Source organism: Poeciliopsis prolifica, unplaced genomic scaffold, assembly GCF_027474105.1.
Source record: "Poeciliopsis prolifica strain line A6 unplaced genomic scaffold, Auburn_PproV2 SCAFFOLD017, whole genome shotgun sequence".
In the NCBI taxonomy this organism is placed as follows: Eukaryota; Metazoa; Chordata; class Actinopteri; order Cyprinodontiformes; family Poeciliidae; genus Poeciliopsis; species Poeciliopsis prolifica.
This window is the reverse complement of record NW_026562392.1, coordinates 3,372,253-3,393,114: the sequence shown is the minus strand read 5'-3', so window position 1 is coordinate 3,393,114 and position 20,862 is coordinate 3,372,253. Positions and strand designations below refer to the sequence as shown.

Genomic DNA, 20,862 nt, shown 5'->3' with positions numbered 1-20,862 from the left:
AGAGACTAGCAGTCTCCTCTGTACAATACAGAGATCTTTCAGAGAGCAGAGCCATCACAAAAAAAGAGATGTAACTCATTATGCAAAGTCATTACCGGCCTCTGACTATAGTTCTTAAAGAGGAGGAGTTAATGGTGAAACTGTATTGTCAAGGGTGTCCAAAAGGTCATAAAAGTGGTCGTACGATAACACAATTTCACAACGTTCACATTATTATGCCCGGCGTTTTTTTTTTTTTTTTTTAAGTTTTAAGGTCATGTTTTGAAAGTCGAGTCTACTTCCAGGGTCTGATGGCGGCAGGTACATACTGAGGCAACAAGAAGCTCATTCATCCATCGCAACTTCTGATGATCTACGAGGACAAACCAAGGAGTTAAAGGTGCATGAAAATATATGGCGTTGTGTGCCGATGCTTGTGTGTGTTTTTTAAAGACACTCTGAGCTTTTACTATATACCTTCGGAGCTGAAACACAAAACTCTTCAATGAAAGCTGTTGTCACCGCTTTCATTGTTGTCGACACAAATGCATTGTTTGCATGTTTTTGGTTATGAAAATCCGCAATAATTTCATCACTGTTTTGTACATGTTCATCCCAGAAAGCCCAATTAGGACTTATGTAAGCAAATTGAAAAAAATAATCATGTTGACCATTATGACCAGTTGGAAGAAACATTTGGAAAAAGAGTTCAATTAGATTGGCTGATGGTTAACGCAATGAATTCAATGTGATTCTTTTGAGTGGAAGCCTGTACAAAGAAAACAGAATGGAATCAAAGATGAGACCCTGAGTTTCTCCACAACCCAACACAACAATCAGCTAAGACTGGTTCTGATCACACATAGACACTGACCTACACAGGGAAAGACCACCAGCCCCTGTAGGGGGGTGTAGCTTAGTGGATAAATACAGATGTTGCAAATCCTCTTTAGCTTTTTCTTGACACACCCTTAAGGCGGACTGTGGAACCGGACAGTGACTGACTCTCTTATTATTATAATTTTCTCTGTTTGACTTGTTACATATTATCTGATATTAAAATTGTTTTACTCATAGCTAATAATCTCCTTGTTTTGTTGAGGTCTGGACTTACCTGAAATAAAAAAACCCGGAGTTTTGCGGCCAGAGCAGAAAGGGCACAATGCGCATCAGAAGAACTTTATTCTCAACTGTGAGGTGAATCAGTGTAGCACTGTACCCAAAACACAGCACCAGTGTAGTTGTCCATATTTTACATAGATATTTCCAAAGGACTTTCAGCACCACCTCTCTTTCTGGCAGTTTCTGTTTGTAGTTAAGATTGTAATGTTCTTCAAGCACCTGTGTCTTCTTTGCATCATATTTGAATATCTCTGTTTTATAGCTTTCAGTAAGAGTGATCTGATACTAATGGAGGACAAAGGGCCATTTCATTTGCTTTGAAAGTAGCATATAGTTGGTGCCAAATTGGCTGCTGTGTGAATGTCAGAAAATGTGACTATACTGGGATAACAGAGGGACCATAAGTACCTTTAACTTGCTTTTAAACGTCTTTACAGCACACATTGTCATTTTTATTGTCAATGCAATTATTACTTTTTCTAACTACCAGCAAGGAAGCTGGTGCCCATTGGGTGGGCACCAGCCCATGGGCTGGTGCTTCAGAGGTACATTGGGTGAGAGGCTGGGGGTCGGTTGCGAGTCCATCACAGTGACACACACAGGACAGACATCCATCCCGACACACACACACACACTCACGTGTAAGGGCAATTCAGAGAGAACAATTAAGCTAACAATCATGTTTCTGAACTGAGGGAGGAATCTGGAGTACCCTGAGAGAACCCACGCATGCACAAGGAGAACATTCAAACTCCATAAAAGACCCCAGACTGAGATTCAAACCCAGGACTTTCTTGCTTCACCGCAACAGCGCTAAGAATTGTGCAGCCTTTGTTAACTATCAACTATCAGGTGATCAAATATTGATCAATAAAATGTCATGACAGAAAGCAGCAGAGGAGCTAACCTGAGGTTAAGTAACTCCACTGGTGATGAAGAGCAATACGTTAGATCATACTGAGACGAAATTTTCCAACAGCAGAAGTGCTCTCTTCTTAACACTGAGCTCATTAAATCCCTTTGAAAGGGTGCAAGTAATTACAGCATTAGGTTATCACCTGAACATATTAAAACCATCCAGCATAGCATGGGCACAATCCTCTTATACTTTGCTGCTGCTGCTACACAACATTGATATGGACTATAAATTCATCCCCCACACCACCCAAAAAAAGAAGTTGTTAGTTAGTCCTTTATTTTAAAGTTGTTTTTTTTTCTTTTTTCTTTTTTTTGGGGGGGGGCGGGGGCGTGGGGGGGGGGTACTTTTCCAGACAAAAAAATAAGGGGAACACAGAAAATGTAGAAAAAAAAAAAGAAGAAGCTTGGAGACGGGAGTACAGTGATGGCGAGGGGAGGAGGGGGGAGAGGGATGAAAGAGGCTCAATTCTCACTCCCACTTTACATCACAGCATAGAACGGGTTCGTAAGAGTCGGAACAGGGGGAAAAAAAGAGAAGGCATTTACCTTTCTCATCCAGGCGATAGACAGAGCCTTCTCACAAACGGACTTCAGTCTCCCGTTGAAAGCAAAGCGGGAGGTCGACGCTTCCACACGGAAAAGAAAAGAAAAGATTCCTGTCGCGTCCATTTTTTTTTTCTTCTTCTTCTGCTTTCAATACGAGACTCCGCTGACTCGTATTGATAAAAGATGCAAAGTAAAACCATGCAAAACAGCCTGCTATAGTGTGCGTCTCGTGGCAGGGACAGTTAAGGCTCACGCGGGAAGAAATGACAGGGTTTTAGCTGGACTGAAAAAGGGAGCACATCCTCGGCGTGTGGTGGAAGAGAGAGGGGGGATTTTGTAAAGATGTGAGAATGCATTAGAATGCAAGAAATGGTGTGATGGCGAGAGGTACGGCTGGGAGAGACAGATCTGCATATGGAAATGAGGGTCTGCGTGGTTAAAATGCTGCTATAACTGCTGCATCATGTTGAATTAGGCTGGGAGGAAGACAAGGAAGACACTTATAAATCGACATGAGGGTCCATTGTAACAAATGGGTTGAAAATGTATGAAATGCCGATGTTTCGAAGTACCGTGGCTTATATTTCGAATATGTTTTCGCAAAGTCTCCAACATTTAGATAATGCAGACTTTAAGGAAAATAAAAACGTAGACATTTACCAAGTCCTTAAATGGAAAATAATTTGACTTGGTTTTTCTTCTTGTTCGAGGTAATGGGAAAATAAACTCGGTCGCTTTATTGTTAAGGACCTAAAATTGTCATGTCATGGACGATTAGGGCTCAAAAGGAAAGCTATCTAGTATATTTAATACTATATATTACATTTAATGCAAATAATAGCTCAAACATAAGTTATCTCGTTAAACAAACTGACGATAAAGGAAGTACTCTGCAGGGAAACCTCTTGTCAAATTTCCGAGACAGGTCACGTCACACTCCCCGTTGAAACTTCTGACCAATCAAGACGCGAGGAGACTTTACGCATGCGTATGATCAAGGCGCGGGAGAGCCCGAAAACCAAAACAACAGTAATGACGACTGGCCAGTTTTTATTGATTTAAAGCGGTATTTTCCACAAAATATAAAAAATAAAGGAGAGTTTGAAGTCAAGGGTAAGATATTTTATTAAAACGGTATCTGACAAACCGTACAAACGCATGTCAAATCGTTTTGTTGCAAAAATGGCCGCTTTTAAAAGGCAGTTTGAGAGCTTATTTCACAATTTTAAAGCTGCTGGTTGTAAAGATTTCATTGTAGTTGCTTTGACTTTGGTTGCTATCACTGTTGCGCTGTTTGATGTTGCGCTGTACTTTGTGCAGCAAATGTTTAAAATAGCTTTAATCGTGTTTAAACTGACGGTGCACCAACAGCATGGCGGAGGAGTTCAGCGAGTCCCTCACTCCACCAGTGTCCCCCTTTGCAGCAGACAGCCGGTCTGACCTGGCGGCCGCTCCGCCGCCCCGTTTCAGCTGCTGTGAAGCTAAAGACGAGCAGGCTGCAGCGCTGTCCTCTGAGGGCTATCTTGGACGGGGATCCCTGAAACGGTATATTCAACATCCGGGGCTAAAGCATATCCGCCAGGAACGCTGACATTCTTCACAGAGAAGCGTGACCAGTACAGCTTGAGTGATCAGAGTCTCTTGCTTCCCCTCTGCAGGCTGCTGCTGCGTCTTGACCCGGCCCCTGCGGAATTTGAGGCGGACACGGCGGAGATTTTCGGCTTCCCCTGGGTCACCGAAACGGCGCTGGTGGAGTCGACCAAATTGCTCTTCGGCCTGTTTCGGTGGGGAACTTGAATCACACGCTGTCTTCCATTAGACATGAGGTTCAATGACGAAAGCCCGTTTGCTCCTTCATACTCTGGTTTGTTGTGTTTCAGACAAACATTTTACAAGTTGGAGACTTTGGTTCAGTCCAGCTCACATGACTTTGGTAAGTCGGATTAGAAGTACAATTAAAAATCCCTCCTGCCCTGTCTTTTTGATGTAACCACAAGATTAACTTGAATAAGCCACAGAAAGCAGGCCTGTCACAATAATACATTTTGCTAGACGATAAATTGTCCCAGAAGTTATTGCAATAAACGATAATATTGTCCTTTCGAGATCATTTTCAAGAAATGTAATGATAATGTCATACTGATGTAAGAACTTGTTCTTGAAGATCAATAAACTACAAATTCTACTGGACATTTAACACTGGAACTGGAAGACATTTTAAATATCCAAAATAAATAAACAAAAAGAGAGAAATGACAAATCGAATGAATTATGAAGTTTGTGGAAACAGAACTGTTCACAAAGCTGCCCTCAGAAAAGGCTTTGTTGAGACCAAGGCACCGGGCTGAAGACTTTTATCATCCAGTTTATGGTAGAAAGACAGAAAAGAGAAAACAATAAATCATGAAAATGGAAATTATTGAGCTCATTTTATCATTCGGTCAGTTGATTTATCGGCAGGCCTAATAGGAATTTACCTATTGTAGAGGACAATAAAGTGCTCTAACATCAATACTGAGCTTTTCAATCAACATGCAGTACAGTGAAAGTTGTTGGGGAAAACTAACACTGCCAATAATTCGGAAAGCTCCGTCTTAACAGTGAAACAAGATGGTGGCAGCATCATGGCACCATGATGTGGGTTATGGTTTGTTTGTTTTTTCCAGCAGAGAACAGACGTTCCCCTTCCAACAAGATAGCAACCTTGAACATCCAGTCAGATACACATTGCAATGTGTATTCCTGTGTTTAAAAGGCCTAGTTAAAGTCCAGACATGAATCCTTGTTAGAAATTTGTGGTTTTAGATATTCTTCACCCAGTCTGATTCTGTTGAGCTATTCTAAGAAGAATGGGTAAAAAAAAAATCATATGTCTGACTTTTCCCGATATACCTGCTTACACTTTTTTTTTTTTAGGACAAGCAGGTAACCTGCATTATGAATCGGAGGACCTTCGGCAGCAGTGTGTTTCATTTCTTCAGTATGTCAAAGTCTTTTTGCACAGGTAATATATATATATATTTTTAATCAATGTAGTTCAGTGTACTTGCCCGTGATGTTTTATGTTGGATTTTTTGCTCTGCCCGTCACCCTGCAGGTACTTCGAACCGTGTCTGGACGCAGCTCACTCGCATCCCTACGAGCAGCTGGAGCAGCAGTTCCCCTCCGCTCTGCTGGAGGAACTGTTCGCCGTCACTCTCCTGACAGGACGACTCAAAGACCTGCCCTCAGGTGTACAGGCAGCCTTCAGTATGCAAAACCACGGGAAGGTACAAGTACTGGGTGGAATTTGTGATGCGTAAAAATCACTGCATGGGATGAGTCAAAGCAAACAATATAAAGTGATTGCAACTAACTTTTTTTTTCTTAATCTCCCACAGCTCAGTTAATTTCTCTTTTATTGACACTGAGCTTGAAATTCTCCAATCCTACCCGCAGATTTTTCCTCCCTCCTGGCATTTGTTGCACCTTCATCTCGACATTCACTGGTCGGTCCTGGAAATCCTGCATGTGCTGGCTCACAAGATGCGAGGCAAGGATCTGGAGCACAAAGCGAACGAGCGGGTCTGTGTGTCGCATCACGTCATTGTTGTCGTGGGAACTGTCCGCAGGCCAGGTGATTTACGCCCACCGGTTCGTGAACCTGACGGGGGAGAACCTGACCGATACGAGTCTGTTTGAGGAGCACCTGGCCTCCCTGCTGTGCGACCTGACGGCTCTGGCCTCGGGCAAATACAGCAAGGTGGGAAAGTCATCCGCTTGTTCTTCTAGTTAAGAGTGTGACGCTGATTTCATATCATTACTACACACTGCAAAAGCATAAAATCTTACCAAGTATTTTTTTTGGTCCAGTTTCAAGTGCAAATGTCTTAGCAAACTTGAAATAAGACAAAATTAACTTACAAGTAACTTTTCAGCAAGCTATAGAAGCTTGTTTAATGTAAATAATTCCTTAATGTTGATGAAAATGTTCTAGTTCTATTGGTAGATTTTTTTAACTTCCTCCAGGATGATGTGATGTTTTTTTTGTGGTTGTAGCAGCCTTAGAATTACTGATTTTTCAAAAGGTTTTGTTCAAATTAGCAAATTTTTAAGCTTTATTTTTTACCATAAGATGGTCTTTTGAAAAAAAAAAAAAGTTGAAATTGCTCCAGGTAACCTTCCCTAAAACTAAAGGATTTTAATATAGTAAAGATCTAAAGTTCAAAAAATATTTTAAAGTAGGCTAATCTTTTTGAAATAGCAGCCTTAATGTAAATGAAATCTTTTTCTGAGGAATTGTCAAAACTAAAAAAATAAAATAAAAATCCATATACGGCCATTTAAGTTAACATGAACTGTATATAAAGTGGAAGCAAATTTGATAGAGTATCTCAAAATGTTTCTCAGAACTCACAAAAAAGGCAAATGCTACCGTTAAGCGTCAGATGTGTTTTCATCTTGCAGGTTTTAACATACGTCGTGAAACAGGAAGTTAAAGAGAATTACTAGGGGGCTGAGAGGATTGGTCACAATTCAGTCGAGTGCAGTGACTGGTCAGAGAAGAATTTGCGCCAACAGCTGCAATCATTGCAACTTCGTAGATCGACTTGTGTACGGTTACAGAGCAACAGAGCGCTGTTATCTTAAACTTTTAACTTTTTGGAAGCTGAAAGAAAAAAAAACCCCAAAAATCCTTTTGGCTAATAAAACTTCAGATGTGAAAGTTAATTAGAAGCTTTTCCTCTCCAGGTGAGACCTACGGAGACGCTGAGCAGCAGTCCCTTCCTCTGCCTCTGCACCAAAGAGCTCTGGTTGCTGCTCATGCACCTCCTGCAGCACAGAAATAAAGCTCTGCGCACGCAGGTAACAACGAGCGACACTGATGTTAACCGCCGCGCGATAAGTTGTGTCAACGCTGCGCTAACTGCGACGCGTGTCCTCTAGTCGTTTTGGAGCTACATGAACCCCGTGCTGAAGCCTCTGGTAGATGGGCAGCCTGCACCAGAGCACCTCGGTGGTCCTCTGACACACTGTAAAGACCCTCTGGGATTCACATGGTGGCTCCTCACCCACTTGGCCATGTTGGGCCAGTACAGCTGCAACGGCACAATGCAGAATGAGGTGAGAGACCGTTTGACTCAGTTCTGATAACATGTAATGGAGATGTTATAGAGAGTCATATTCTCCTGACATGGTGGTCTGGGAAAGATTATATTAAATGTTAAAAAGTCTTCTTTTTTTCCCCCTGTGATTTCAGAAATATTTGGAGGATAACTGGACATTTGTGGAGGGGTTGCTGAAGAAGACCTGTGACCCCAAGGTTTATACGGTTTCTAAAATGCTTACTTATGTAGATTAATGCAATCGTTAGCTGTAATGAATCCAATATATTTGTCATTTAATGTTAGGTTGGGCTCGCAGAAGAGCAGATGAGGATGCATGTGCACTGCTGCCTCAGTCTGTGTCTGCTGTGGGAGCCGAGCACAGCAGCTGTCTCCGCCCTCTGGGAGTCCTACAGCAGGAACCTGGTGAGGGCTTTAATCAGTGGGAAATACTGACACAGTATCACAAAATGTTTTGCTTCGATAAGCTGCTTTGTTTGAGCCACGGTCTGGAGAATCCGGAATTTTATTCATGTTCCAGGTTTGGATGAGGATGACGAAAAAGAGAATCATGTTTGTATAACATGAGTTCTTGTGGTACGGATTCCATACATTTCTGCTTCTGTCCGTCCGTCTGTCCGTCCATGCATGGATGGTTTTTGAAGGTTCCATATTATCACCTTCCCAAAATAATGACTTTAGTTATTCTTTGCTAAAAGTGATGTTGACAAAAAAAATCACCATCTTTTCTAAAGATGTTTTTAACCAAAAAAGTCACTGTAGGCAAAAAAAAAAAGAAAAGACTTATGTTAGAAAGATGATTAGTAAAACCCCATAATCAGTGTGGTTCACTTACAACAAAGTTTAGAACTTTGTCTTTTTTGTTTTATGTACACTGTCTTACCTATTCTTTGATATTCAACTCTGAAATCCACAACACTCAGTCCCCAGGAGTTCTTGGTGCGTTGTGTAAAACTAACACCCTGACCGGGTCGCTCCTCTGCAGAACTCCTCGTTCACCGTGCCATGGTTGGGGGTGTCGGGCCTGGGCGCCATCTGCAAGACGCCACTGGCCTTGCTGGAGCAGGCACGCAGCTGCTGCTGCCCCTCTGCCCCGCGCTCTCCGGGCCACGCCCAACTCTACAGATCCGCCAACTCGTTCCACATCTTCCTTCGAGTGCTGGCCCTGTGCCTCGGCCAGGACAGGGCCGGCGGCGCGCCGCAGAGGCAGATCAAGGGGAGGTAAGAACGGAGGCGAGACTTCTGCTTCCATTTTGAAAAAGCAGGAATTACACACAGGCAGCTGTCGTAACACCACATCTATTGTAAAGCAGGGATTTGGGGGTGTTTTCTTTGGACCGTTGTGGACAAGGATTTACAAGATTAGTTTGCCCCCCCTCCTTCCTTGATCTTCAAACGTGCGATTTGTTTAAACAGCTGTTTAGGATTTGTCTGTGTGTGGAGTTGCGTACCTGGGGTATCGCTCGCACGCCGTGTGCGTTTGCCAACTCTGGAGTAGTCGAGTTGTGTCTGTGTGCTTGCCAGGTGCACCGGCGGACTCTTTGATATTTACTCGGACCCACCGGCGGAGCAGGTGTCTCAGGAGTCAACCACCTGCTCCTGAGTGCAGGCCAGACCCGAGGAGACCACCTACCGCTGCACACACAAACACACAGTGGCGCACCTGCTCCCGGGAACGCCGACCGCTGAAGGGAGAAGGGAACCCAAAGCTAAACATCTCACAAGCTGATGTTCCCATCGCCGGACGGCGCCGCATCCCAAGGCGGCTCCGTGCCAGAGAGCAGCAGCCGCGGATAAATCCGGCTAATGACTTCCCTCTGTCTGGAATGTGCTCAGTAGCACCGCAGACATGGGGGCTAATTAGCTAACGAGCGTGGCGGTTAATTTGCCTTAACGAAGCCGCGCTGGTTTCCAACACGGATTGAGCGTGGAGCTCGGGGTTCTGCCGTGGGGTGGGTGGGGGGGGGGGCCCTGGCAGCAGCCGGGCTCCGCTTGGGATGGATCCATCAGCCCTCCACTGGAGCGATCCCCTCCCCACCACCCACCCCCTCCCCAACAAGGCGGAGGCCGAGTGTTTCGCCGCGACGTCTCGGCGACGCTCTCTTCTACGATGATTGGGATGGGAATCGATTGTGGTGCCAGAAGTTGCAAATATCTGTTAAAAAAAAAAAGAAAGAAATCCGTATGCGATAAACAAACAATTTGGGAGAAGACGGAAAAAATCCCCGGTGTGTTGTTCTTATCCCATTATCCAGATTATCGGAGAGGGACACCGGCGGCAATCAGGATCAGAATCGATTGCGGTGCCAGAAGTTGGGAACAGCTGTTTGCTCCATAATCAGCTGTTTTTTTCTTTAAAAAAAGGGGAAAAAAAGAAAGAAATCCGTCTGAGATAAACAAACAACTTGGGAGAAGATGGAAAAATCCCCAGTGTGCCACTTGTATCCCTGTTAGATATAATACTTATCATCTATACTATTGGCAGGACACCGACGACAATCGGAATCGCAATCGATTGTGTTACCAGAAGTTGGAAACATCTGCTAGCGCTTAAAAAAAAGTGACATAAACAAACAAACAAATTGGGAGAAAACAGTAAAAACCCGCAGTGTGCTGCTTGTACCATATTATCCACTCATGTATTTAAATCTCCTTCCCCTCCAGCTCTGACCGCATGCTTGGCCACTCTCTCCTCTCTCAGCCTCCTGTGGGCGTCAAGAAGCCGGATTTGATGTTGACCTGGTCTCTCTCCCCTCTCCTCCCCCCATCGGTTTAAAGCGATCCTTTTGCTTCAGCCGTACCTCTTTACACTTCGGTTTGTCTCGGGATGCGCCGTTTGTGTTTTGACCCAAACAGCAGCTCGGCTCACCTGTGTGGGCTGCAGCTGTGTTTGGGAGATGGGGCTGAAGGGGGCGAAGGGGCTGGAGGGAAATGCAGGGGCCTTTCGCTTTCTGTGTTCTCCTGCCAGGGAGGCAAACAGCGGGGCTGGGTGTGTGGCGCCGGGCGTGTGTGTGTGTGGATTTATTGATCTTTCGCTGGTGTTGCAGTAAATTGGTTTGGCTGTGGAGAGAGGGACCGAGCACCTACCGCTGCGTGTCTGAGTGTCTCTGACATTTAACATGATCTTTAAAGGCATTTCTCCACAGCGCCCGCAGGATCTAACGGCGTGCTGGGTGGTTCTGTGTTCTCACTCACGCTCCTGCTTATTCCTTCACTCTGACACACATATATATGCAGAAGCTGGGCAGGTCAGACTCTCTCCTGGAGATTAGGGGGTGATGGAAGCGCTTGATGAGATGCACAGCGGGAGTGGAGAGTTCATTTTGTCAGCATTTAAAATCATTCCTTCCGCTTAAAAAAAAAAAAAACCCAACACACTCCTCATCAGTTTAGCTTTGGTGAAAAAGTTTAAATGGAAAGGGAAAAAAACAAAACTGGGAGCACATCAAAAAAATCGGCCCTGATTTTTTTATTTTGAGTGATCGGCCGATTCAGCTGATCTCATCCTGACATCCTTTTAAAGTTTTAAATTTATGCATCAAAATGAAGGCCTTAAAATGTCTTGAATTCATTAAAAATACAAAGTTATCTTTTATTATGTTGATCACAAGCCTTGAGTGTTGTCTGGACTGGCCCATTTAATCCCCGTCTATTCTGTGCATGTGTTTTTTTTTGTTTTTTTTCTCCTCTGAGAATTTGACCGGGTCATGTCACATGGATGAGTTACCCCACATTTTAGCAAAGATCTAACAATGTTGTTGCTACATTTGCCAAATTCTGTATCGGACAAAATTGGAATCGGCAGGCCGGACTTTTTAAAGATCGATAATCAAAGATCGGTCAGAAAACTACAATTGGTACAGAAAACAGAACTGTTCAATGGCTGATTCTTTTTTCCAGATTTTGTCTACAACCACAAGCTTCAATCTACTTTTTATTGTTATTTTATGTGACTAATACAAAGTAGTGCAATAAATGTCAAATGGAGGGAAAAGGAACATTTCATCCAGTCTGACTCGGTTTGTATTGCAAAATCGTGCAGCTTTCTTTCCTACAAAGTATTGAAGTATTTTCAGATTTCTTTGAGTTGGTTTGTCTTGTAAACCTTCAACAACATTGAAATGTGTGCTTGTTATGGGGGTCTAAATTTTTTGTAGAGCACTGTAGCCATTTTCTGACGACCCTTTCCTCTGACCATGTTGTCTCTGGTCCTCTGCTTCCAGGATTTACTCTAAGTTCTCAAAAAAGAAGATGCAGGAGCTGTCTGAAGGCGGCCTCATGAACTTCCTGCTCCTCTTCCTGGTGGTGGCCAGGCAGGCGGAGCTGGAGGACGTGGCCAGCAGAGCCTGCGAGCTGCTGGGCTTCTTGCCCTCTAACTGCCCCCCCGCACATCGAACACTGGTCTGGAGAGGGCAACTGTCACTGCTGTTGCTTTTCCAGGTTTGTTTTGTGAAAACATCCATAATTCCCTGCCTCTCCTCCCACAGCACGTCCACGAGTTTGGAGATATTACCGATTTGTCGTTCCGCAGGAGAGAGGTCTGGATGTTGGCGCTCAGGCCGGCTGCCTGGCTTCCTCTTTCAACGAGACGGCCAAGGAGTTCTACAATAAAACCACGGAGGCGTCCCGCAGGCTCGCCCTCTGGGGGCCCCTGGCTTCCTACCTGGAGGGCGTGGCCGAGGTGTTCGAGACGAGCGCCGGCCTCGGCCTGTCGGAGGAGAAGCTGCTCGGCGAGGGCTTCGATTGGCTGCTGCCGGCGTGTCGTCAGTCTGAGCTGAACTCCGTCCTGAGCTTCCTGCAGATCGTCCTGGCTCAGCTCAGGTGAGAACGCTGCCGTTAACGCTCAGCAGCTGCATCAAGACTACTCTAGTCTTGAACTTTGTAAATCAGTGAACCAGGACTAGCAGAGGAGAGCGTTTTGCTCTCCCCATCCATTCTTCTTCTTCTCCTGCTTCTGACTCTTCATGCTGATAAAAGGACAACTGTGAAGTCAGTGTGTGTGTCTCTGGAGGCTCGCTGACCCCAAAACGGCCCTCCCCAGGTGCTGCCGGGGCCCTGATTAGAGTTACAGAGCCAGGGGACACCTCTATGGGGCCCCTCATTGTTTTGAGAGCGGCTGCAGGGCTGCGGCTTTGTTAGAAAGTTCGGCCGGTGGAGCATCAGGACGGGTTCATCCGCGGGACGGGGGTGTTGGTTACATGAACGACTCCAGCTGAAGGTCAAAGGGAGACGGAGGACACAGTGTCTGTTGATGTGGTCGGGGAGGCGAGGGGGAGCAGAGATGAGGGTTACAGACTAAAGAATCGGGTTTTTGGATCCTTTCTCGTGTTTTCAGAAACGGCATCCATTGTTTCTCAGCAATAAACATCTTGTCTAGTAGAAAGGTTTTCTTACGAATTTTTTCCCAGCTCTAGGACTAATCATTATCAATATTTTACTATTTAGGTCCAAATCTGACCAGATTAGCCCTAAAGACAAGTAGCCCTACTGCACAATGCCGCCAGCACCACCTTGTCTCACCGCCTCTAGTTATTTCTGCAAGGTCAGAAACCTTAATAAATGATAATCAAACTGGAAAACTGAACCCTTGTGAAACCAGCAGTTGCCATTTCGCCTGCTTGGGGATTGGTTTAATGGTCTGGTGGTCCATCTTTGAAACCTTAAACCCGCACAGATGCCCACACCCCAAAAGCCGCACAGTGACCCAGGTGTGCGCAGTCTGGTTTCTATAACATCGCATCTCATTAACTTCAGTAATCCCAAACTTTCGGACTCCGATGTGAGGGAAGGGCAGGGCAGACATTTGCACATTAATGGACCAAGGAGGGAAAGAGGAAAGAACTCCCAAAGGCAGCCGCCGCCCCCCGACCCCCCACTGTTAATGCCTCGAACCAGGCTGACCCATTTAGCCAAACAAGACCCCTCTTTCCAATACATCCCACCGAATTAAACCTAATTCCTAAAGCCTGGCGATTCTTGGTATCTCTTTGTGATTAATGTCTCTCCCTGTGACACAATTAATGAGTAATTATGAAGCCTGGCAAATTTAGCCAGTGCATCATTATGTCTATTAAGAACCATGTGGAATCTGCACACATTAAGAGAATTATTCTGCCAAACGGCGGCGGCGGCAGAGGGTCCGGACGGCGGCCCTTCACGGTCACAGCCCTGAGGCAAGACGCCATAATTCCTCAGTTTGCTTTCTGTCCATGACCCTCTGCTTCGGATTGGTTGACCGGACAATGAGCTGGCATTGGCTGGCCCTGTAGGATTTCTTATTTTCTTTAATATTACTTATGCTGCACAAACGATTAATTCAACATATCTTCCGTAGGATAGGGTCGAAACATAATATATGATTATGATTATGTTAATGAGAGCAAAGAGCTCAGCACACTTAAGGCGACGTCGCCTACAGAACTGGCGCGATGAGGCGTTCATGAGATAGGCGAACTTTTGCGCGTGTGAAATTTTGAGCTAGTCCACACAAACCAGAAACAAAAATAAATAAATTTGACTTACTGAAACCTGCGAATGCCCAGCCATAAAAACAGTTCTCTTTATTCACATTAAACGACTTCGTAAACACAGAAGGATTTTATGTTTTTTCTCGAAAATAAATGTGCGAACTTGCATCACTTAGAAAAAGACACAAATGAATTGAAACCTGTGTCCTTGGCTGCATCTGAAGATTCTGTCTGGTGTTTTTAGACAGAATCCTGCTTTTTCTCTCAAATAAGAGGGGAAGGGTGACAGTCTAATGGTATTTAGCCGTGCTGTGTGTGTGTGTGTGTGTGTACTGTATATACGAAGCCACAAAGAGAGAGGATTAAGAAGGTTTTCTGATGATGTCTTGTACAATGAGGGTTGATGGGTGTGAAAGGCCCATTCCGCTGTAGTAACAAGCCTAATGAATTCAGACTCTAATCGATTGTCTCAGCTCTCTGGATTAGATGCAACCTTGCTGGAAGGGAAGACGGTAGACGCGCATGTGTGTGTGTGTGTGTTTGTGTGTGTGGAAGGAAGGAAGGAAAGGGGGATGCTGGTAGTTCCTCAAACCTCCTGCACACTTTAACCCCTGCGTTTTCACACCGCCGTCCAGGAGAACGAGAGGGACAGGAGGATCATCTTCAGTCTAAATGAGATTACAGCTCCTTCAGCTGCTTATCGGGGGCTAATGCCAGCCACTGTGGGGCTGCTCTGCTAGCCAGGGCCAGGGATGAGCCAGACGAGCCAAACTACGCTCTGTGTACAGGGGATCAGCATTAGGCTCCACTGTATGCCTGTGATATCCTCCCTCCTCACTCCCCCACCCTCCTCCTCACTGCAGCGCACCACCACACTCAGTAATCCCCCTTGAGACAGGAGAGAGAGAGAGAGAGGAGACATGAAGGAGCAGTGAAAGACAGAAACAAGGGAGCAAAGGGGAAGGAAAAGAGGGAGGAGTTTTGAAGCCCAACCAAGAGGGAGTGTTGTTACATTTTATAGAATTGTTTATCTGTTCTCGAGTTTTAAGGATTTGTGTGTGTGTGTGTGTGTGTGTGTGTGTGTGTGTGTGTGTGTGTGTGTGTGTGTGTGTGTGTGTGTGTGTGTGTGTGTGTGTGTGTGTGTGTGTGTGTGTGTTCTACCAGACGGGTCCATCAGCGCAGCGTCCAGTCAGCGACCGTCCCGGCCTGGGCTCCAGCTCCGGCTCCAGCCAGTGTGATTAGGGAGCGCCACCTAGCGGTAGCTTCCGCTCTGTGGTTGCACTTTTTCCCCTTCCTGCGCAGCTTACGCCTCTCCCAGACCCCGCCGGCCCAGCTGGCAGACGCTGCTGCAGGTACGCAACGCCCACTGAGAGGAAAACGAGATGGGAAAATATGGAGGGAGAGAACAAAAACAACGAGAAAGAGAGAGAAACTTTTATATTTATTAGAGAATAAGATAACAACAAAAAAAAACGTGTACAATTTTAAATCCAGAAGCAGGGCTGAAATGATTGATTGGCTTAACTGTGATTCGTTGAATATTGAAATTATCGTCGGCTATTTCAGTAATCAGTACCTGGAGAATACAGACTCCATTTGCTGAAAGAAAAAGACACTGAACAGGAATTAAACTAAAACTGTATGAATATCATATCTGTACATATGTTCAACCCAGAAGCTTTTGATTCTCCCTGTTCAAAATCTCTACAATAAACAAACAAAATCTGCCGTTAAGAATCTTTTGGCGATTCTGAATCTGTGAATCCAAACGTCCTGAACTCTACTGAACAGAAAGGGCTGAGCTTTTCACATGCCGACGTTAAAATTATTTCTTTCTCTGCATTCTTTGCTTCAAATGATCAAACGTTCACGAAAATGCAACATCGTCGCATTTTAGACTATGAAATCTTTGTTTCTGTTGTCTAGAAAAAGGAAGTTAATTATTTATCATATCTTGATGTTTTTATGAAAAAAGACTTAAGTGTCTAAATGAAAATGTCTTCAGAATTTGCCTTTTTTTTTTTTTAAGTCTGATCGATCGATTAATCGTAAAGATGATCAATTATTCAACTAATTGTGAGTTCCAGGCCCATGCAGACGATCGAAGTTGGCTAAAGTGAAATTCCAAGATGGTCTAACAGCAGAGTTGGATCACGTTGCACCAGTTTGAGGATCGGGGTCGTTCACACTCGTTTGCTTTTACTTTCAGGTTTCACCTTGCTGGCCTTTGACCTGCCCAGTTCTGCCCCGCAGGACCTGCAGCCCAACCCGGTTCAGACCATCATGCAGCTCTTCGGCTGGGACGACATGGTCCACCCGCTCCTAGTGACGCGCTTCCTTCCCCATCTGCTCCAGAACAGGTCAGGCTCCGCCTTTCACATCCGTCCTCATCACAAAAACATCGGAATTGGCGTCAAGGTCCTAAACTTGAAGTTTTTGGGGGGTTTTTTCACATCTTAATCTCTTTTTAAGCGTTATTTATAATAGATGTAATATTAAAAGCATCCAATCCTCTTATGCGTAGCTGGACTCATTTGTTTGTTGTCGACACAAAAGGATTTTCATATTTCTGCATCTACTAAACAGTAAATCCCGGCTGAAGCCCTTCTGTCAGAGAATAAGAAGTGTGAACGCCGCAGCAGCTCGCGTTAAGTGTAAATTACAAATCGCATACGTTCCCCCTCGTATTTTTAGCGTCAGCCTCCGCTTCTGGCCGCCAACATATTGTGTTTGTTTCTCGTGGAGCGTACCTGCGACGCCTCACACACATGACCTGCCTTTCAGTGAGCTGGCGTCGTCACTCAGCGGCGGCGCCCCGGGTTCGGCTCAGGGCCTCTCGGTGAGGGCCTGGATCCGCTGCGTCCTCCAGCAGCACCTCCACAAGAACCCGGACGGGACGGAAAGCAAAACGGGTAATTGGGTCTAGAATTCCATCAAGATTTTTTTTTGTTTTTTATTTTTCTATGACGCATCGATCCTCACCATTTCAAGCTTCTGGTGCGTTTTTCCTTTCTAGTAGAGGTGCATGAAACGAGCACAGAGCTTAGAAAAGCCTGACCTGCTGATTTTTGACTTTGTCTGATATCAATTTTGTTGCCTAAAAAATAGTGAAATATAGGGTGGAAATTTCTCATTTGGGAACAGAACAGTGGTGTGACCGGTGTTAACGAGGCCCACTCAGTCTGCAGAGTGTCTGCACATCCTTCAAACACCTGAAATTCACATTTCTAAGATCAAGGCCTTAAAATGCCTTCATTACATTAAAAAAAATGTATTATTAGCCTTAAATATGTTAATCAAAGGTCTTCATGTGAGGAGAGGTGCATTGTGGGTGAGAGTCTTGCTTGGCCTATAGGAAAGATCCACAAACAGATCGAAGACGTTTCACTGCTTCTATGTTTGATTGTAATAAAGCAGATTTCCTCACACGTCCTTCATATTCAGTTTGTTTCTGCTCCTCAATTTCATCCGAAGTGACATTAAATAGGTCTTGAAAAGTCTTATTAGTTTTTCAGACCTTTTCAGAGGTTGAGAAGATCACTAGATAAGATCGTTTTCTATCTCCCAAAATTTATTGGGACGCCCCAGCTTTTTAGATCTTCCTCCAAACTTCTTCGTCATCAAATGTTGCGGTTTGTGAATATTTCCTGTTTTCGCCTCAGCCCGGGCGGTGGGAGAGCAGCTGTGCGAACTGACCCGGCTCGTCCTGCGACTGCCAGAGGTGGACGGCTTTCTGCAGAGAGCCGGACTTCCTCCGCCGGCCGCCGTTCCCGAGCCGACTGCAGCCCTGGAGACGTTTGTCAAGGTAGCAACACTTCAGCCTGTCGCAATAAATCAATAAATCAGTAAATCGCAATTAAAACGAGCTCATTTCCAGTCTGCTGATTATTTTTGACTGACTTTTAAAGGGCAATTTTGGACTACATTTTATTAATGGTTTCAGTTTTATTTATTGTTTGTTTTGGATATATAAAATCTACACCAGTTTCAGCATGGAGTGCTTTGTACAAACATTTTTTTGTTTGTTTTTTTGGGGGTTTTGAGAGCATAAAGTTGGATCATTAAGCCATTATTATCATTATATTAGTTGAAAATGATCTAAAAACTAGAAGATAACAATTTATCATCCAGCAAAATCTATTGTCATAACATGGCTGCTGACCGTTTCTCACTGGTGACAGATGCACTTGCAGTATTTATGATCATATATGATTTGGCAAGAACTGATCTTACTATACTGCTGGCTTTTGACTCCAAAATATCTTGTTTTTTTTTTGTTTTTTTTCCCAAGTTGTTGTGTAATATGTCGTAAAATACATTCTGCTTGTGTCCTGGTCATGTCAGGTTTGCGGCAGCCTGTGTTTACGAGCCAAACGTTTTTCTCTCCTTATGTGTTTTACGGCGTCAGGCTGTAGGGAGTGTTTACAGCGGGCTGCAGCTGCTGCCGGAGCGGTCGGCCATGGCGACCAGAGCCCTGGACTATATCGGTGACGTCCTGAAACATGTGAAGCCGTACATAGTCAGCAAGAACCAGGAGGGGATGCAGCTGGCGTACTGGGCTGTGGGTACGTAGAGAACCAGCCTGTAAACACAGCGTAGAGTTCAGAAATGTTCTCTTTTTTTGTAATTATTGTTGGGTTGGTTTGTTGCTGTGCGTCTCCAGGTTGCGTAGTGAAGCATTGGAGCCCCCTGCTGGCCACTTCTAAAGCCCAGCCGCTGCTGTTCCGGATCGTGGACGGGCTGCTGCTGCCGCCCAAGATCCCGCAGCAGGACAGAGCGCTGAGGGACAGCTTACCGCTTTATCTGCAGGTCAGGACGGACGTCTGCTGGACGCAAGCCAGAAACACCATCATCTGCCACGTTGTTTTGAGGATTTTCCTCTGATAACGAATCCTCTCCCAGGGTCTGTCGGTGGCGTCAGGCGTGTCTCAGTCCCAGGGTGCCGGCCTCAAGCAGCAGCTTCGCTCTGTAACCCGGAGATATCTGGACCACTTCCTCCCCGCCTCGCCCTCTCTGGGCGTGGTCGCCAATCACCCGGTGCTGCTGGGCGCCTGTGAGGGCGCGCCGACCGCCAGGGGAGCGGCGCTGAGGAGGACGGTCCTGGAGGTGCTTTGGTAGGCCTCTGCAGCCGAGGATTGGGGAACCCTTTGACTATAAAACTCCAACAGACTAATCACCGTTTGTTGCTTCTCGCAGCGAGAATTTCCTGCAGTTCAAAAGCCACGCCCTCCCGGCTCGCCTCGCGTCCGTCCTGATGTTCCTGTTGGAGCTGCTGAGGCGAAACGCCGACACGGACGCCTCCCTCCTGACGCTGCCTCTTCCTGCTCTGCTGCGTTGCTTGATGCTGGTCAACGAGCCGACAGGTAAGACAACCAACCGAAGTCAAGAGAGATTTTTTTTTTAATACGTGGCACTAAGGAGGAACCGATATCAATATCTGATATCAACAATGATTCTATGGCCGATAAACGATATTGACATCCATATATTTCTATACTGTTTCAACGCCTTTGAAAAGTCAATAAAACAACCGGATGAAAATAAATATCAGTTGAAATCATTGGCCTAGTTTTCCTGATTGGAATGATTAAAATCGTCCGATACTGATGTCAGCGCCGATATATCGTGCATCCCTATGTTCCACTTTCTATTCAATTTGACTGGAGTTTCAGTTTTAATCCCAACAGATTTGCAGCTACATGCGTGCCACACTTTTCAGATTTTCATTCTGTTTCACCTTTGTGCACAACTTTTGAGTTTGTTGGATGAAAACACACAAAGAACTAGAGCTTGTGGTTGTCAATTGATGAAATGTAAAAAAGGTGTATGAACTGATATTAATGTCACTGTAAGGCTTCAGTTCATTTTACTCATATGGAAACACAAAATTAACGAGTGTGTGTGTGTGTGTGTTATTGTTTGCCCAGTGAGGAAGATGAGCACGGATGCGCTGCAGCTGGTGCTGGAGCGATGCGTCGCCGCGTCTACAGTGAGACCATGCGAGTTGACGACCGCCGCCTTACGGTGACTTTACTAAATATCATTTCCCTGAATTGGCAGCAGTTAGAACACGCTGGGAGATCTCTGATGGTTTGAATGCGGAGACGAGCGGTTCACCCTGAAACTTCCTCTCGATGCGATCCCGACGCTCTCAGGTCGTTCGCGGAGGAGAACGCGGGCGTCTACGACCGGCAGGTGTACGTGGTCCTGGAGACGGTGGCCGTCTTGGATCCGGCTGCGGTTGGAGCGCTCATCCCCAGCCTGACTCTCAGTCTGAGGAGCACCGAACACAAACGGGGCCTGGGCAAGAACATCGCCCTGAGGTGAGCGCCATCAATCACAGGAAGTCAACTTGGCACGTTTTTCGCAGCCTTTAAGCTACATTTAAGCTGTCTGTACAGGAAGTCAGGGATTTTTTAAATATACAATATTATTGTTTTTGTAAGGTGACACTTGTTGCTGTGTTGCAGGAGTTCATACATGAAGTTGCTGTCCCTGCTTGGGCAAAGTGGGCAGGAGGAAATCAACAGACTGGAGAGCGACTAAGAGCTTTTCCTCTAACAAACTTTTTCATCTGGGAGAAATCGGAACTTTCAACTGGACCATCCACCACGTCACTGAAATGACAAGAAAATCGTCTTAAGAAGCACAATAGGTGGAACCCGAACATTTTCAGAGGTGTACATTATGCACATATTGTAAAAAAATAAAATAAAAAGTCAAAA

At 45.2% G+C, this 20,862-nt stretch overlaps 2 protein-coding genes across 3 annotated transcripts in view; one reads left to right on the top strand and one right to left on the bottom strand.

The window, feature by feature from the left end:
• The window catches only part of LOC129367733 (furin-like protease kpc-1), a 190,075-nt gene extending 187,207 nt beyond the window's left edge, over nt 1–2,868 (bottom strand). The window contains exon 1 of the mRNA XM_055042373.1: nt 2,566–2,868. The gene's annotated coding sequence lies outside the window, so the exon portion shown is untranslated. The remainder of the gene's footprint in view (nt 1–2,565) is intronic.
• A 203-nt stretch (nt 2,869–3,071) lies between these two features.
• On the top strand, nt 3,072–20,848 carry mms22l (MMS22-like, DNA repair protein). 2 transcript variants are annotated; one of them, XM_055042364.1, is made up of 26 exons: nt 3,072–3,678; nt 3,937–4,110; nt 4,224–4,349; nt 4,446–4,498; nt 5,482–5,569; nt 5,663–5,834; nt 6,004–6,097; nt 6,177–6,307; nt 7,297–7,410; nt 7,492–7,668; nt 7,805–7,867; nt 7,956–8,075; nt 8,656–8,891; nt 11,894–12,110; nt 12,202–12,491; nt 15,302–15,489; nt 16,347–16,497; nt 16,922–17,049; nt 17,800–17,942; nt 18,546–18,702; nt 18,801–18,946; nt 19,040–19,251; nt 19,334–19,500; nt 20,065–20,161; nt 20,293–20,460; nt 20,608–20,848. In XM_055042364.1, exons 2-26 carry the CDS (start codon nt 3,938–3,940, stop codon nt 20,681–20,683), a joined length of 3,687 nt encoding a protein of 1,228 aa, XP_054898339.1. In that variant the 5' UTR covers nt 3,072–3,678; nt 3,937; the 3' UTR covers nt 20,684–20,848. The 2 variants fall into 2 exon arrangements, with proteins under 2 accessions (XP_054898339.1, XP_054898341.1); XM_055042366.1 differs by lacking the exons at nt 3,072–3,678; nt 3,937–4,110; nt 4,224–4,349; nt 4,446–4,498; nt 5,482–5,569 and having other exon boundaries at nt 5,826–5,906.
• Nucleotides 20,849–20,862: the final 14 nt, after the last annotated feature.

Bases quoted from the DNA above. Each gene is read 5' to 3' on its own strand.
- mms22l (XM_055042364.1), top strand. From the start codon at position 3,938: ATGGCGGAGGAGTTCAGCGAGTCCCTCACTCCACCAGTGTCCCCCTTT. The intron at 6,308-7,296 runs GTGGGAAAGTCA...TTTCCTCTCCAG, and splicing joins CCTCGGGCAAATACAGCAAG to GTGAGACCTACGGAGACGCT. The intron at 19,252-19,333 runs GTAGGCCTCTGC...TGCTTCTCGCAG, and splicing joins ACGGTCCTGGAGGTGCTTTG to CGAGAATTTCCTGCAGTTCA.